Source organism: Diospyros lotus, chromosome 5, assembly GCF_014633365.1.
Source record: "Diospyros lotus cultivar Yz01 chromosome 5, ASM1463336v1, whole genome shotgun sequence".
Lineage (NCBI taxonomy): Eukaryota > Viridiplantae > Streptophyta > Magnoliopsida > Ericales > Ebenaceae > Diospyros > Diospyros lotus.
In genome coordinates, this window is record NC_068342.1 from 32,968,073 (window position 1) to 32,985,787 (window position 17,715).

The 17,715-nt window shown below is 38.8% G+C and overlaps 1 protein-coding gene and 1 long non-coding RNA gene across 2 annotated transcripts; one reads left to right on the plus strand and one right to left on the minus strand.

Annotated features, from left to right (window-relative positions):
• Window positions 1-355: 355 nt before the first annotated feature.
• LOC127801874 (uncharacterized) lies at window positions 356-13,644 on the minus strand. The gene is made up of 2 exons (XR_008023211.1): window positions 13,566-13,644; window positions 356-673 (listed from the first exon to the last, which is right to left on the minus strand). It is a non-coding gene; the product is annotated as an uncharacterized LOC127801874 (long non-coding RNA).
• Window positions 13,645-15,727: 2,083 nt separating this feature from the next.
• LOC127801875 (24-methylenesterol C-methyltransferase 2-like) lies at window positions 15,728-17,269 on the plus strand. Its single transcript, XM_052337366.1, has one exon. The coding sequence runs from the start codon at window positions 15,783-15,785 to the stop codon at window positions 16,872-16,874; it is 1,092 nt and encodes a 363-aa protein (XP_052193326.1). The 5' UTR covers window positions 15,728-15,782; the 3' UTR covers window positions 16,875-17,269.
• Window positions 17,270-17,715: the final 446 nt, after the last annotated feature.

Sequence of the window (17,715 nt, forward strand, 5' to 3'; positions counted from 1 at the left end):
ACTAAGCTGTTCCCATAAGTTCTTCATTTTAGCATAATATGGCTAACTAAGAGGCTACATCTATGACAAGAAAACAACAATGACAACTCAACTACAAGAGTGAAGGGTGGAGTCGTCACGATCCCTTGATTTTAGATGATTAGTTGGGATTGACGAGGAATTAATCAATACCTTGATTTTAGGATCCAAATGATTACTATACGAACTGAGTGGGAATATCCAATTCTCAAGACCTGTATATACATGCACGTGCACACGTAGATATACATAGATACACATATACACACACACACTATATATATACACATGATTTTTAATGTCAAATATTTTACATCCAAACAAATTGGACCAACAGTAGCGGATAAACAATTAGCGGATCATTATTTCTGGCACGAAGCAATACGCAATACTTGTTAATGATATTGATGATATATGTTTATTGGGTCGTCCATTCTTAAAAGCATAATAAAACAAATTGAACCATTTTTGTGACCATAAAATAAACAATTCTTAAGGCCAATTTTTTGCCACAATTTTTACTCTCAAGAATCAAGATCCGCCACCTCCAACTCTAAACCAAGATGCCATGCCACAGATTCTATACAAAGTATCCAATCCATCAAGATTAAGATAGACATCATGGCAGCTTGCTTTGTTGAATCACCAAAAATTCCTGAAAAAGATAACCAAACCACCCGATCAGACAGATTCAGAAAACAGTAGAGCATGGCCAAATTGCATATTACATAAATATGGGACTGTTCTGTTCTGTTCTGGTGCATAAGTGTATTCTTTTAGAAATACCTATGCACATGCACCCAAAATATACCAGTTGTACAACAGTAATATTAGGGGCCCGTGTGTTAAAGGTAACATCATTGGTAGGGAGAATGCTACATTAGGCGGCACCATGACACTGAGATGTCCAACAGTAGTTCAAGGTAATAAAAACTCATTATGTCAAGTCATACTTATGATGAGGACCCTCGAACCAGACGCCTGGAGTTTCAAATTAGTGGAATTGCATATCTGGCATGGAAATTGGAAAACTACTGTAGTTTATGATGCAACAAACACTCATTTATTACAAGTCATACTTGTGAGCACCCAAAAGAACATGATTTAACAGACTGCAATTTTGTTCACCCCCCTTTTACGGGGTGAACTAAACCCCCATTAAAAACTTAACGAGGGTTTCTCTCCTCTCCTCTCTTCTCTCCCCCCTTCCCCTCCAGCAACTGCCTTTTGCTGCCGCTGCCTCGCTGCTGCATCCTCCCTCTCCGCGGCGAGGCAGTGAGAGAAAGGCGGGAAGAGGGGATTGTTGGAGAAGAGGAGGGAAGGGAGAGAGGGGAGAGGAGAGGAGAGGCCCCGTGAGTTTTTTGACGGGGTTATGTTCACCCCCGTTAAAGGGGGTGAACAAAATCGCACTCGATTTAACATGGCAAAATTCCATGAGCCGCAACAACCAAGTGGTCGTAGAATACAACTAAGATCAAGATAACTAGCCCCTGTGATGATGACAAATACAAAACAGATACAGATACAGCTACAGCAACTAGCAAGTTGTGTGTTTGTCAGTTTAAACAGTTTACCATGTCTAAGTTTTGCCCATATACCAAGAACTTCAAATTTTAATGAATTAATAGAGGCATACGTACATACAAGCATTCAAGTTCCATACCATTTAAAAATTTTATATACATAATAACAACAACAATCACAGGACTTTATATTACTAAGTCGAATCAGCTACATGAATTCTAAGCATCAAACCATTTTTATCTATTGCATATGGTTTGTAAAGTCATGTTATGTTTAAATATTATGAAACCTTAAAAAATTTTCTACAATGAAAGTATTATTTTGACGCCTATGAGTAAACTATTTGTTAATTGAGAACTATTCCATGTATCTTGAAGATAAAGCTTAATTGATTAGGAAGTTGATAAGTTCTCTAGATGCATGTATTAAGTCTCTTAGGAATTTGAGTTATTATTAATGTTCTAGTCTACATTCATAGCATTAGTATATTACGTTACTAGTATAAATGGCTTTGTAACTCTCATTTGATTGTATGGAAAGATGTTTATGTTTTAACAGAGATTTCTGGCAGAGTTATATTTTCTCATTTTTGCTTGGTGTATTTGCCAGCATATTTCATCTTTAATTGACAAGTGGTATCAGAGCTGTATTCTTGAGGGATCTGTTCATTTAACTCCAAAATGTCTTCAAGTGAGCAGATTGGGTCTGGTCCTCCAAAGTTTGATGGTAACAACTACCATTTATGGACTTTCAAGATGGAAGCATATCTTGAAGCCCTCAATCTATGGGAAGTAGTGGAGCTTGATTCTAATCCACCTCCTCTACCTGCAAATCTTACTCTCAATCAAATTAAAATTCATGATGAGGCAAAGCAAAGGAAATCAAAAGCTTTGACCTGCATTCACCAGGCTGTCTCAGAGGCAGTTTTCACAAGAATTATCAATATTAAGTCTCCAAAGAAGTGTGGGACAAACTGAAGCTGGAATTTGAAGGCAACGACATAGTGAAGTCTGTCAATTTAAGAACTTTAAGGAGGGAATTTGATCTCATGAAAATGAAGGAAGGAGAAAGTGTTAAAGAATATACTTCAAGGCTACTTGATGTGGCAAACAAGATCAGATTTTTGGGCCAAGATTTTCCAGATGAAAATATTACTGAAAAAATTCTTGTCAGCCTACCAATGAAGTATGAATCGAAGATTTCAGCCATTGAAGAGTCTGTTGATCCCAAGACTTGGTATTTCAGAACTGATCAGTAGGCTCTATGCCTTTGAAAAAAGGCTAAGCATTAGAAATGAAGAAGATGATGTCGAAGGAGCATTCCAAGCAAGGCACAGAGGCAAGCAGACAAAAGATATGGCAAGAAACCTGCAAAAGGAAGTTCAGACAAAGGGAAAGGGGTGCAGATTTCTGCAGATTCAGACAAAAAGTCAAGCTATCCACCATGCAAACATTGCACTAGAACAAACCACAAAGAGGAAGATTGCAGATACAAAGGCAAGCCTCCCATTCAATGTAGGTTTTGCAACAAGGTGGGCCATTTTGAAAGACATTGCAAACTGAAAAAAGCTCAAGGCAAAGGAGGGGCAACTCAACAAGCAAATATCACAGAAGAAGAAGAAGATGAGCCCGAAGCAAAGATATTTCTTGCCTCTCAATTATCTGAAACTGATGCTCATACATGGCTGGTTGATAGTGGTTGCACAAGTCATATGGCAAAGAATGAGAGTCTATTTCATAGCCTGGACAAGTATGTAAAGATCAAAGTCAGACTTGGAAATGGTCAATTTGTTGAAGCTGCTGGAAGGGGAACTATTTTGGTTCAAACCAAGGTTGGGCCAAGATATATTAATCAGGTTCTTTATGTCCCCTTACTCTCTCATAACCTCCTAAGTGTGCCTCAAATGCTATTGAATGGTTATTCGGTTCTTTTCAAAGGAAATACATGTTACATCTATGATAAAGAAGGCTCTTTAACTGCAAGGATGCCTATGATCAATAAGTCCTTCATGTTAAATTTTAACATCCAAAAGGAAGATGCATGTAATGTAACTGTTGATGAATCCAAGTTGTGGCATTGTAGATTTGGTCATTTTCACTATAATGCTCTTTCTAAATTATGTAAGGAAGGCATGGCAAGAAATATGCCAGATGTAGTGATCCCAAATGAAGTGTGTGGGGTTTGTCAAATGGGGAAGCAACACAGACTTCCATTTCCTGCTGAAACCACATGGAGAGCGAAGAACAAGCTTGAACTCATTCACAGTGACCTTTGCAGTCCCATGAAAAAGGAATCCTTGAACAAGAATAAATACTTTGTCCTTTTTGTGGATGATTATACTCGGAGTACCTGGATCTATTTCATCAAAAGTAAGTCACAAGCTTTTGATGTTTTCAAGAAGTTCAAAAGGATGGTTGAAGCTCAAAGTGGTTGCAAGATCAAGGCTCTCAGAACTGACAACGGTCTTGAGTTTAACTCCACAGAATTTAAAGAATTCTGCAGTATGGTATTTCGCATCAACTCACAACTCCATATACCCCGCAACAGAATGGTGTTGTGGAGAGGAAGAATAGAGTTGTCATGGAGATGGTAAGATGTATGTTGGCTGAAAAGAAGCTCCCAAATGAATTCTGGGCAGAAGCTGCTTACACAGCAATTTCTCTTATAAACAGACTTCCAACTTCAGCCTTAAAGGGAGTTACACCTGTTGAAGCATGGACAGGTCATAAACCTTCAATAAAGCATGTGAGGATCTTTGGTTCTGGATGTTATGTTCATGTGCCAGCAATCAAGAGATCCAAATTAGATCAAAAGTCTCGACCTGGGATACTCCTAGGTTATGCTCCTATGACTAAAGGTTACAAAGTCTATGATGTGCAAGAAGGAAAGGTCCTTATCACTAGAGATTTGGTGATTGATGAAGGCTCATATTGTAGTTTTGATGAGAATGAACTAAAGCCTCATAAAGATATCATTTCTGAAAGCACTCAAGAATTGCAATTTCAACAGCAAAGCAATGAAGATGTAGATGCCAAAGATGAATTTGATAGTCAAGATGAGCCATTAAAGCCAAAAACCAGAAGTCTTATTGATATATATGAGAGCTGTAATTTGGTCATTTCTGAACCAGATTCATATGAAGAGGCTTCTCAAGATCCTAGATGGATTCAAGCTATGGAGGAAGAGCTGTTCATGATCAACAAGAACCAAACTTGGAGTCTTGTCAGCAAACCTAAAGGAAGAAAGCCAATTGGTTTGAAATGGATTTACAAGGTGAAAAGAAACCCAGATGGATCAGTCAACAAGCTGAAAGCAAGATTAGTTGTGAAAGGATATGCTCAAAAGGCTGGTTTGGATTATGGGGAAACATTTGCTCCTGTTGCAAGGCAGGACAGAGTTCGGCTGCTGGTTGCTTTAGCTGCAAAACTTGGCTGGGAAATCTATCATTTGGATGTAAAATCAGCATTTCTCAATGGTGATTTGAAAGAGGATATTTATGTGGATATTCCTCAAGGTTTTCCAGCTGAGGTAGAAGGTGATAAAGTCTTAAAGCTTCATAAGGCTTTGTATGGGCTGAAACAGGCTCCAAGAGCCTGGTATGGAAAGATTGATGCTTATTTGTCCAGATGTGGCTTTCAAAGGAGTCCACATGAGGCAACATTATATGTCAAGAAGGGTTCTAACAACAAAACTCTTGTTGTCTCTATGTATGTTGATGATTTATTAATAACAGGTGATGATAAGGATGCACTTCAGCAATTCAAAGCTGAAATGAAAAAGCAATTTGAGATATCAGATCTTGGAGTTATGAACTACTTTCTTGGAATGGAGATCATGCAAACAGAAAAAGGTATTTTCATGTCTCAATCCAAGTATGCTAAAGATATGTTGAAAAGATGTAAGATGGAAGACTGCAAACCAGTCTAAACTCTAATGGCTTGCAATGAGAAGCTGTCAAAAAATGATGAAGGTGAAATGGTTGATGCAACCTTTTCCAGAAGCATCATTGGAGGTCTTCTCTTCCTCACACACACCAGGCCAGATATTATGTTTCCTGTGAGCTATTTATCAAGATTTATGCATGAGCCATGTGAAAGACATCTTAGATGTGCTAAGAGGATTCTGAGATATGTGAAAGGAACCATAAATTATGGTATTTGGTTCAACTCCAGAAATTCAGGGGACTTAATGGGATATTCAGACTCAGATTAGGCTGGAAATGAAGCTGACAGCAGAAGTACTTCAGGTTATGCATTTACCCTTGGAAATGGTGTGTTTTCATGGTATTCAAAGAAACAAGAAATTATTGCTCAATCCTCTGCTGAGGCAGAATACATTAAAGGAGAATACATATTGTAAACTCTTATGATCGGTGAAGATTTCAAATTTCTCGTCGTATAAGTAGTGTTTCCAAATTTTCAAGGCGAATACTACAGCAGATAATTCCAAATTGTGGGTCGAGTAATTTTGCTCATGCCTTTTCAGTTGCCGAGACCCGTAGGCAATTACCTTTTCGTACTGCATTAGCACGCATCCCAATCCATTCTTTGTGGCGTCAGTGTACACTTTATAACCTCCAGACCCATTCGACATGGCTAACACTGGAGAGGTTGTGAGATTTTCTTTAAGCGTCTGAAAACTCCTTTCACATTGTTCGTTCCATTCAATCTTCACACCCTTTTGAGTTAGCTTCATAAAGGGTGAGGTTATCTTTGAGAATCCTTCTATGAACTTTCTATAATATCCGGCAAACCCTAGAAAACTCTTGATTTCGGTAACGGTGCTGAGCTGGCTCCATTCTCTTACCGCTGATACCTTTGCTGGGTCAACGAATATTCTTTCAGCTGATATGACATGCCCTAAGAAAGCCACTCGACTTATCCAAAATTCACACTTGACAAACTTGGCATACAACTTGTGTTCTCTCAATGTTTGTAGAACAATCCTCAGGTGGTTTTTGTGTTCTTCCTCGAAAGATGAGTAAATCAAAATGTCGTCTATGAACATTATTACAAATTTGTCCAAATGTGCCTTAAAAACTCGGTTCATCATGTCCATGAATGTCATTGGGGCATTGGTCAATCCAAATAGCATGACAAGGAATTCGTAATGACTATATCAAGATCGAAATGCTGTTTTGGGTACGTCGTCTGTTTTGATCCTCAATTGATAGTACCCCAACCTCAGGTCTATCTTTGAAAAAACCTTCGCACCTTGCAACTAGTCAAATAATTCCTCAATTCTTGGAAACAAGTATCTATTCTTGATGGTCACCTTATTTAACTGCCAATAATCTACGCACATCCTTAAACTTCCATCTTTCTTCTTGACAAAAAGGATCGGCGCTCCCCAATGTGACATACTGGGTTTAATGAATCCCTTAACCAACAATTCTTGAAGCTGGATTTTCAATTCCATCAATTCTACAGGAGCCACCCTATAGGGTGGTATAGAGATGTGATTAGCCCCTGGCACAATTTCTATTGCAAACTCAACGTCCCGCTGTGGGGGCAATCTTGGTAAATCCTCGGGAAACACATCTCCAAATTCGTTGACAATTAGCACATCTCTTAGTTCTACAGGGACTTCTATATTTTCTTGAATGTGTGCCAGATACCCGAAAGCTCATTTTCGTAAAATTTTATCTGCCTTTAAGGCTGAGACCCATTTCTTTTCATTTATTCCTCCTTGTCCTTGACATTTAACAATTGAGTTTCCTTTCTTGAGACTAACTACCTTGGCCTTGCAGTCCAAGGTGGCATCGTACTTGGTTAGGAAATCCATCCCTAAAATTACATCGAAATCTCGAAATTCTAGAAGGGTTAAATCTACCAAGAACTCGTTTTCCCCTATTTGGATTCTCTTATTTTTTATATCCTAATGAGGTTTCTGGTGACTTCCCCATAAGGGTTGCTACTATCATATGAAAATTCAGATTTCCTAATTTTTCCTCTAATACTTCGAATAATGCATGTGAAATAAATGAATGACTTGCTCCTGAATCTATCAGAACATGCATAGGGAAACTAGAGATAAACATGGTACCTTGAATGATGGCCAGGTCCTCAGTCGTGTCCTGACGTGTCAGGTTAAACACCCTCCCTTGTTGAGCTCCTGAATTCAATGCCGGCATCTGAAATTACCCCGACGGTCTTGGTTTTGGGCAATCCCTTGACAAATGCCCTGGCTGGTGACACTTAAAGCAAATTGTTCCTCTCTTTGGGCATTCTCGACTAAGGAGTCCTTCGTCCCCACAGGTGTAACAACCACTCATTCCTTGCCTGCAAGGCTTTTCAATATGTAGTTTGTCGCATTTCATGCAAGGCTTTCTAGGCTTGAATTTAGGTTTTTTGGAGTCCAACATTTTCCCTGTACTTGGCTTGTTCTTGGAGGCTTGCTACTTGGCTCCTTGAATAGAGTCAATTCGATTCCGATTAGCCTCGGCAGCCATTGCTTTCCGTACCACCTCAGCATAGGACTCCGTACTTATATTACCGAGGGTCTTCTAAATCCTTAGCTTTAGCCCTCCCAAAAACTTTTGCGCCTTGATTCTCTCGTCTGTCTCATATATTGGCATGTATTTGATTAGTCGAGTGAAGGCGTCTTCATATTGAGTCACGTTTATGTCCCCTACCTGCTTCAGATCCATGAACTCCCTTTCCTTCGTCAACCTCAGGCTAAGCAAAAAATATTTGTTGTTGAATAACTCCTTGAATCACTCCCAGCGAACGTAGGGTGTACTCGCTGATGCTGGAGTGGCCATAGCCCTCTTCACCCCCTTCTACCATCATTCAGCTTCGCCTTACAGCATAAAAGTCGCACAATTCACCTTCTCATCCTCTCCACAGTGGAGGTGGTCGAGTAGTTTCTCAGTCTGTTCGATCCAAAACTCTCCCTCACTGGGATCGGCTCCCAATTTTCCTTGGAAAACGGGTGGGTTTTGCCGGCAATATAGATCCAACAAGCAAGATGGACGTCCGCCTTGGTTCTGCATTCCTTGCATGACTCCATCCATGCTTCCCACAATCCTTTCGATTTGGTCCAAACGGCTTCCATTTGTTCTCTCTTCCTCCTGACTCGAGCTACCCTCAGGTATGCTATTGGTTCGTCCCTCAGTACCTCTTTGGTGATTTGGTGTCAAAGGTTGTATTGCTCACTGTGTATTTATCATCTGAAAAGAAAGACAATATCTCATTCCATGAAAATTTCCTTAAAAATAATTTCAGTTCTTCAGGTTCCAACATTCGACATTACTTAAGGTAACAAGACAACAAAATACACAATCGACACACTATTAAATAAACATCGTTTCCAAGGCTCCTTCTATGAACCGGCTAATTTCCAAATCCAAGCGTCATCGTCCATTGCCTCATCCCCAGACTTAACTTCTAGTCCACTAGGATCGTCGAGTACAGTCGTCCCTTCCTCCTCATCATCAGAGCTGAAGTCATCGATGCCCATCTCATTGGCTAGGGCTGCCTCGTCAGTGTCCCATTCCCCATCTGAGTCTTCATCTTCTATTATAGCCTCCTCGAACACTTCAAGAGCATGCTTGCGAAATTGCATATAGAAGAAATATTGGGATGCATAATCGCCTTGTTGCCAAATCCCTTAGGCTAGGGTTCTCCATTCTTCTTCCAGGTGACTGATCAGAAAATCTACTTGAGCGTGCATTAGGCTCAATCTCACGAAGCTGCTCGGTGGCACATCCCTCAAGATGCCCTCTAATATGTCTAAGCGGTCAAAGACATTCCCCACTATTAGTTCATTATCCGCCCATCGACTGGTCTAGTGGGTTACCCAGAATTGCTCAAGGTAACCTCCTTCCATGCTGACATTGAAAAACCTAACAAATTTTCACTATTAAATAGTAACCTTATAGTGTTTATACGTGAATAGTACACTAGGTAAGTTCCCAGGAAAGAGTGGTGGGTCACAAACAGACACACTTAAATACCAAGTCTTTCCTTGGCCAGAACTTTCCTAAACATACACTTTCACTACACCACACTTAAGTCCATAACCTCTAAGACTTCGATCATCAATCCCCGAATCACTAAATAGGGATTTCTAAATCTAAGTTTTTCTAAACCTCGGGTTCATAGATTCCTGGTGATCTTTTCTAAGTTTTCTTATAGCTCATTCTGATACCAATTATAAAGCCTCGTATTCCGAGCGCACTATAACTTAGGACAATTCTGGGATAATAAATTTTTTTCTATTTAAAACTACGACTAAACCATATCATTTCCCTTATCCATTCCAAAATTTTCATACATTTATCTCGAAAGAGAATCAACATAAACATTAAATACGGAAATAAGAATCGAACCTCAACATACCTCAATCAATAATAATATTACATGATCGTCTCAACATAATTAATAATATAAGATTATTCGTCATCATAACAAGAGTTTTTCCAACATAACTTGCAACATGATATAAGTTTTTCAACATGACTTGAAAAGATGACATAACATGACTGGTACGTAATAGGATTCTCATACGAAAACTAAATGTAGAAAATATTTTATCTGCACCCGCAATGCCCTAGGTAGATAACTTTTCATTCCACTTTTGTACCTTCGTTGCAAACCCGATCTGGAACGTTTGAATGTTCCAGGGGCAAGGCCCATATTAGATGATGAATCATCTAAGTAAGAGTACATCATATAATGCATATGTATGAATGCAATGCACATAACATCATAACTCTCATGTTTGGGTTGACTGCACTTTAAGATTACCCGTCATTTTTACAATCTCCCTGCCAGACCGGGGTGTATAGGTGCACCCATGGCAAAGCAACGGCGCCAATACCTAATCCCAAAACCCATGCAACGTATGACCGTGAATCTCATATACATATATCATCATCAGAAAATATAAATGCAACCTACGTGATGCATAGCATACCATGACATGTCAACATGATAACTAAAGCTTTCATGAACTGGGTTTTGTATTGAAAACGCTTCCAGGTCCTTTTCATAAATTAAGTCAAATTGAGTAGTACCACTTACTTTGCAAAAAAACAATTTTGGCCCTAACATAATTTTGCCTCAAAATTCGCGTCGGACTTCCAATCGTACTCAATTATGAAGCTTGACGTATCCTGAGCATCATAATTATTTAAGAAAATCATATTTCTAATTTTCTCTAAGTTTCCTAATTTCTCCCATTTCCTCCTATTATTTCCTCAAGATTATGAAATAAATACTTTCTCATAAAATTTTCTCAATTTCTCTTCACAATAATTCCTAAAACAATATTCCTAAGCCCCAGAAATTTCCTCATAATTTTCAGAATCCATATTCTATTTATTTCTCATTTTCTCTTTGACTTTCAAGCATCTATTGCCTCAAAATCCATAATAAATACCAATCATGCATTTCTCTTCCAATTTCATCATCAAAAATTATAAAATATCATTATCGTATTTCTGAAATTTTCGAAAATAACTCACCTTCCCACGTAGCGATTCGGTATTCTTCTATACTACGACGAAGCCTCAGTTTGCGTATCTAACAACGTCTTTTGCCACAAATTTTCACACAAACTACTAAATCCAGCGCCTATAGGATTTTTTTAGAAATTTTTGGTATTTTTTATATTTTTTTTTTTTTTTGTATTTCTTTCTTTCTCTTTTTCAAATCTCTCTCTTACTCTCAAATCTTTCTTTTTTGCAACCTTTCTCTTTCTAATTTAAGTCCTTCAACATTTCAAGTTTTCTCTTTTTATAGAAGGTTGAATTAAGCTTAGCATAATGATAGTGACCCACTATTTTTAATTATTTTTTCACTTTTCTTAATTATTTTTCACTAAATCTCACCCATAATCTTTAATTATTTGTCAACACCTTACTTTGTCTCTCACATTTCTCAATTATTTCACCAATTATCTTTGATTATTTGTCCACAACCTATTTTGTCTCCCACATTTCTCAATTATTTCACCCATTATCTTTAATTATTTTGTCACATTTCTTAATTATTTTCCACTAAATCTCACCCATAATCTTTAATTATTTGTCCACACCTTATTTTGTCTCCCACATTTCTCAATTATTTCACCCATTATTTTTAATTATTTTCCACTAAATCTTTTTTTGAATAGATTATTCTTTCATTTAGTCCATTAATTTTAATCTTACTTTCTTAGCCTACTAACTTTAAATCCATTTACTTAGCATTTCCTTTTTTTTCAACTTAGCCCACTAGCTCTAAATCCATTTACTTAGCATTTCTTTTTTTTCAACTTAGCCCACTAGCTCTAAATCCATTTACTTAACTTTTCATTTCTCAACTTAGCTCACTAACTCTAAGCCCATTTACTTAGCCTTTCATCTTTCAACTTAGTCCACTAATTCTAAATCCATTAATTTTCTCAATTATAATCTCTAATGGATGTCAAAAAAAATATTTTAAATACAAAAAAAAAATTAATTATTATTATTCTCAAAATACTAGAATATTACACAATCGGTCACCCCTTTCTCTCTCTCATTGTCACTCTCTCTCGTCAGTCGCCGCTTTCTCGTTCTCTCTCTCTTATCCTAGGGGTCGGTCGCCCCTTTCTCTCTCTTGTCGATCGCCGCTTTTCCGTTCTCTCTCTCTTGTAGCGCGTCACCTGGGTCATCTCTTCTAGACTTGTTGCCGCCGCTGATCTCGTTGTTTCTCTCTTTCTCTTGTCATTTCTCTCTCTCTAGCTGTTGATCTTGTCATTTCTCTCTCTCTAGCCGTTGATTTTGTTGTTTCCTCCTTGCTCCGTGCTACTAGCTGCTTGTTGCGCTATTTTCCTCCTTGCTCCTTGCTGCAACAAGCCATCTTCCTCCTTGTAACATTTTTCCTAGGCGCCTTAGGGGCTAGGCCCCCGTCTGGCGCCTGACTAGCACCTAGCGCGTTTTAGAACACTGCTAACTAGTTTGATCCATTGGTTTAGTTTAGTTTTGTTTTTGAAAAATGGTTTGGTTTGTAATTAAATTTTGGGAAATACGGTTTATGGTTTGGTTTCGATTTGATTACCAAAAAATTGAAATCAAATCGTAAACCGTAGTAAATACTACTTAATATTTAATATCTATTATATTACATATAATAATATTATTTACCTAAAAAATATATCTTGTAACAAATATTTTAATGATAAGATTTTTAAGCAAACTTTTTTTGTTTAAAAATCTGTATGGAAATTCTGACCAAATAAATTCTATAAAAAAATTTATTTCAACTTCTCATACAAATTTATACAAAATCTAATATCCTTAATTCCTAAACTAAACAAATAAGCAACGCGAGAAAGAAATTTCCATAGAAGTTAGACCAAGTTAAAATGTGCACATCGGGCCAACAACACAAATGCTAGGAACCCTCTCTTTGTTCTTCCTCTATCTTTCTTTTTATATCAATCTATTCCACTCCATTCACTCACCTCATAAGTGTGCCACTTCAAACTTATTAATTGTCTTTTCTTATATAAGTGTTAGTTACATTTATATCTTTCACATGTTAACATTTTATAGTTGTTCAATGAAAGGGAAGCTTTTAATCAATTCAAATATAACTACAAAAAGTAAAGCATGTTTAAATAGAGGAGTAATTTGAAAAAAAAAAATGAAAACCTGACAAAAAATCATCAAACTTAGGTACTGGCATTCTATAATAGTAAATGCTTAACAGTAACGAATAAAGACATACATCTTATAATGACATTGGTTTCATCAATACAGCATGGACTCTTATTCATAACTGTTAATCTCAATGATGAAAAATTTTGGTAATGACAACACATGTTGGTGCCTACTTCCAGTTATAAAATCCTATTTCTAGGAAACCGAAACATGTATTGCACCATTAAACTTCTAACGGATAACAATTTAGACACAATTTCACCAATCTAAACCCCAATTTGAAAGACAATGGTGATAATCATAGCAATGGCTTTAATTAAAAGAGCAAGATGGGTAAGGGAATCAAAAATTAGAATTCAATCCATAACTTCACGAAATGAAAACAAGGCACCTTTTGGAGAATTCGGTAGCATGTCGAAACCCATTGTAGCAAACGAACCACATCAACACCAGCACCAGGGTATCCACGATTGTTAAGAATTCAGATACACCAAAACATCAATTTCAAAGTGCAGTGGTTGGTTAAACAGTAATCAGAAAACTTGCAAGTTATTCCCATTATTCAAGATATCAGACTGAATTAACAGGGACACAAGCCAAGGGATCTGCACAATTTTGAAACTGGGGCAGATCGGCTGAGCCTAAAAGTTAAAGAAAAAATAAAATGAGAAATAAGACCAAATCAAGCAAGCTGAGGATACTGAAGAGAACACGCTCCCACCAATCTAACATGTATAATCCAAAAGTGACGTTGTAGAGATAGACCTTGCGCTGAACCCAATTCATCCCGGTTGGAACCTGTTCAAGAGTGAATCTGAGCATTGTGAGGTAAGATAGATCAACTGAATTATTGTTTTTTACCAGTTCATACCTGAATCTGAGAGGGAAATACAGATCTTAACACGACAATGCTTATTAAGCAGTGATCATCAACGACGATGGTGGGAAAACTATCGTTAACAATGATGAAATATGAGGCCAAAGAAGAGATATGAGTCCGAAGAGGCAGCCGGAAAAAGGTTCAGAGGCCGAAGATCCGGGCGTCGACGATGAAGATGGCAGGCGGGAGGCGGCGGTGATGGTTACGGAGGCGCATTGCAGAAGAGAGATGTTGAGAGTAATAGTAAAACCGAAGGGCGAAGGAGACAAAGCAGAGAGGTGACAAAACCCAATCCCAATCCCAAAAGCAAAAGCAGGCGGGTTTGTAAATGGGCACACGGCGGGTTGTGTTGGTTCGACCCGAAATCAACGGAATTGTAATTTTACCCACCCAACAAAAATGTCAAGCGGCCTAGCAGAGCAGGAGCTGGTCCTACCGAGTTGGCCCGATTAATTTTATAATTTTCTAGAATTAAAATTGAATTCACATTAACAGATGTGTTCATTTTATTTTATAATTTAAAATAAGCTTAAGTTTTGAATAATTAAAAAAACGTATGTAGACTGTAGACACTACTTACATTATGAATGGTGAAGGTGACTAATTTTAATGAATAATATTATTTGTACATATAAGAATTTTATAGATAAATTTACAACAGGTGTTTTGAATGATCATTTTACCTTTTTCTCTTTTCTCTCTCAGTGATCATTTCACCTCTTCCCCCTTCAATAACCTCTCCTTCCTCTTGTTGTCGTCATTGCATCCCTACCGCTGCAACTGACCATTTGTCATCGACTCTCTCGTTGTCGTTCTTCGCCTCAACCTCCTAACATGTTCTCATCGTCGCCTTGCCTTTGCTCGTTGCTGCAACTTTGTCGTTGCCGCCTCACCTTTCTCGCAGTCTATGTTACATGAAAACACTTCGTAAAAATCGTTTCTCTATTTTTAAAATGTTTTCTGTTCTCGTTTTGAACCTTATTTATGCTTATTTTTTTAAAAAAAATGTATGTTTCCATGTTTTCGTTTCCGTGCAACATAGGTCGTCGTTGCATTCTTCAGCAATTGACTCGCATCTCACCATTGCCTCGCTGATATATCGAGGTTCCAATGCAGCGGCGAGAGACGAGCTGGTTGCAGAAGAATGTAGTGGCAAAGAGGCGAGACGACCAGCAAAGTGGCTGAGACGAAGAACGATAGCGAGAGAGGTGGCGACAGGTGGTCAATTATAATGACAAAGGAACGAGAGAGAAGGAAAATGGAGTGAACAAAAATTACGATATTTTGATGTCAAAATATCACGATATACCTCCCTAAATACTTACATGTCAAACTTTCCCTTGTATAAATAACATAACTCAATTTTAATAGGCTTAGAGAATGAGTGTGTAAGTCTCACCTTTTAATGAGCCCACGAACCCCTCAATTTCACCGATGTAATCAACATAATATTTTTGCTAACTCTAATGAGGGATCTGTTTAACTAAGATAACAATTCAAACATGATGGATCTATCTAAATCCAACTACTTATCGAAAAAACAGGCAGCGATTTGTCTTATTAGAAAAACAAATACTTTTTATTAATCTCTACACGTGTCAAAATATGATTTGCAAATACTAATGAGATTCGGATCTCCATATAATTATTAATTACAATTACGCCACCTTTCTCCCTCCGCGCAAAGTTAGACTCTCCCTCTCTCTTTCTCTCAGTTTGTAGCTGATAATGGATTCTCTAAGTCTCTTCTTCTGCGCCGCCTCTCTTGTCGCCGGCGGCCTCTACTGGTTCATCTGCGTCCTCGGCCCCGCCGAGCAGAAAGGCAAGCGCGCCGTCCACCTCTCCGCCGGCTCCATCTCCCACGAGAAGGTCCAAGACACTTACAAGCAGTACTGGTCCTTCTTCCGCCGCCCCAAGGAGATTGAGACCGCCGACAAAGTCCCCGTCTTCGTTGACACCTTCTACAACCTCGTCACCGACATCTACGAGTGGGGCTGGGGCCAGTCCTTCCACTTCTCCCCTTCCCTACCGGGGAAATCTCACCTCGAGGCCACACGCCTCCACGAGCAGCGCGCCGTAGATCTGCTCAATGTCGGGGCTGGAAACCGGATTCTTGACGCCGGCTGCGGTGTTGGGGGCCCAATGCGCGCGATCGCCGCACACTCCGGTGCTCACGTTGTCGGCATCACGATCAATGAGTACCAGGTGAATCGCGCTCGCATCCACAATAAAAAGGTCGGCCTTGACGCGCAATGCGAAGTTGTTTGCGGCAATTTCCTCCAGATGCCGTTCGCCGACGACAGCTTCGACGGCGCGTACTCGATTGAGGCGACTTGCCATGCGCCGAAGCTCGAAGAGGTCTACGCCGAGATTTACAGAGTGTTGAAGCCTGGGTCGATGTACATTTCGTACGAATGGGTGACCACCGATTTGTACCGCGGAGACAATCCCGAGCACATCGAAATCATCCAGGGGATCGAGAGAGGCGACGCGTTGCCTGGATTGAGAAGTTATGATCAGGTTGGGGAGATTGCGAGGAAGGTAGGGTTTGAGGTTTTGGAGGAGCAGGATCTGGCAAAGCCACCGGCGAGCCCTTGGTGGGGGAGGCTGAAGATGGGGAAGATTGCGTACTGGAGGAACCACATTGTGGTTACGGTGCTTGCTTTTCTAGGGATTGCGCCGAAGGGCGTGGTTGATGTTCATGAAATGCTCTTCAAGACGGCTGATTATCTGGTCAGAGGGGGCGAGACTGGAATTTTCACTCCAATGCACATGATCCTCTGCAGAAAACCAGAGAACAAGACTGGAATTTCATCCTAGAGGTCGCTCTTGTGCTGTCTATTTATTGTTCTTTTCTACAATGTTGGATTTTGTGTCACTTTCAAAGGTGGAGATGTTTAATGTTTTCAAATAACTTGTTGATGTGGGCTGGGGAATTTTGGTTATTTCAATAGATGGTGCAATCTTTAGTTGTAGCTAGATTTATTAGTATAACCAGAGAATTGGACAAGTTCATCTGGGTTAGCTTGGAATGTCTTCTGGTGTTGCTTTTCTGTTAATGTTGTTTGGAGATTTTGATTGCTGTTTTGGCAGTTTCCTCAAGTGTATTTTTTTCTATTTTGATTGGTTAGTGGGGAATTCTGAAATTTTGAGTTGGTGTTGTCCTTGGTAGAATCTTTATCTGAATCAACTATGCTGGAACTTTTGTTTTGTTATTTATTTTTCCCGTTTCACCTTTGTTTAATGGTGTTTAATTCAATTAGAGTACTTTTGCTTGTCCTTTAAGTAGCTGTGTTGATAGAGATGGAACTGTTAACGATGCTGATGGGTAGCTAGAGCTGTTGTGATTGTCTTGTACTTGCCAGATAAAATATTTAACCATGGCACGTGATCTTTTAGCTGTCTCTTGCATAAAGACTCGTGGTACATTAAAAAAATGAAAATAAAATAAAATAAAATAAAAAGTGGACAGTACAACGAAGAGGAAAAGGGAAAGAACAAAGGAAGAAGACTTTGTGATATTTGACTCTATTTATAAAAACACAGAGATAACCTACCAAGGGTATGAGAGATGATATGGTTTTGGATGAGTTTAGGATGGAAAGTAATCCAGATTTTATCCTGGGCTCGATGGTGCTTCTCTATAATTATATATGTTCAA

Bases quoted from the DNA above. Each gene is read 5' to 3' on its own strand.
- LOC127801875 (XM_052337366.1), top strand. From the start codon at position 15,783: ATGGATTCTCTAAGTCTCTTCTTCTGCGCCGCCTCTCTTGTCGCCGGC.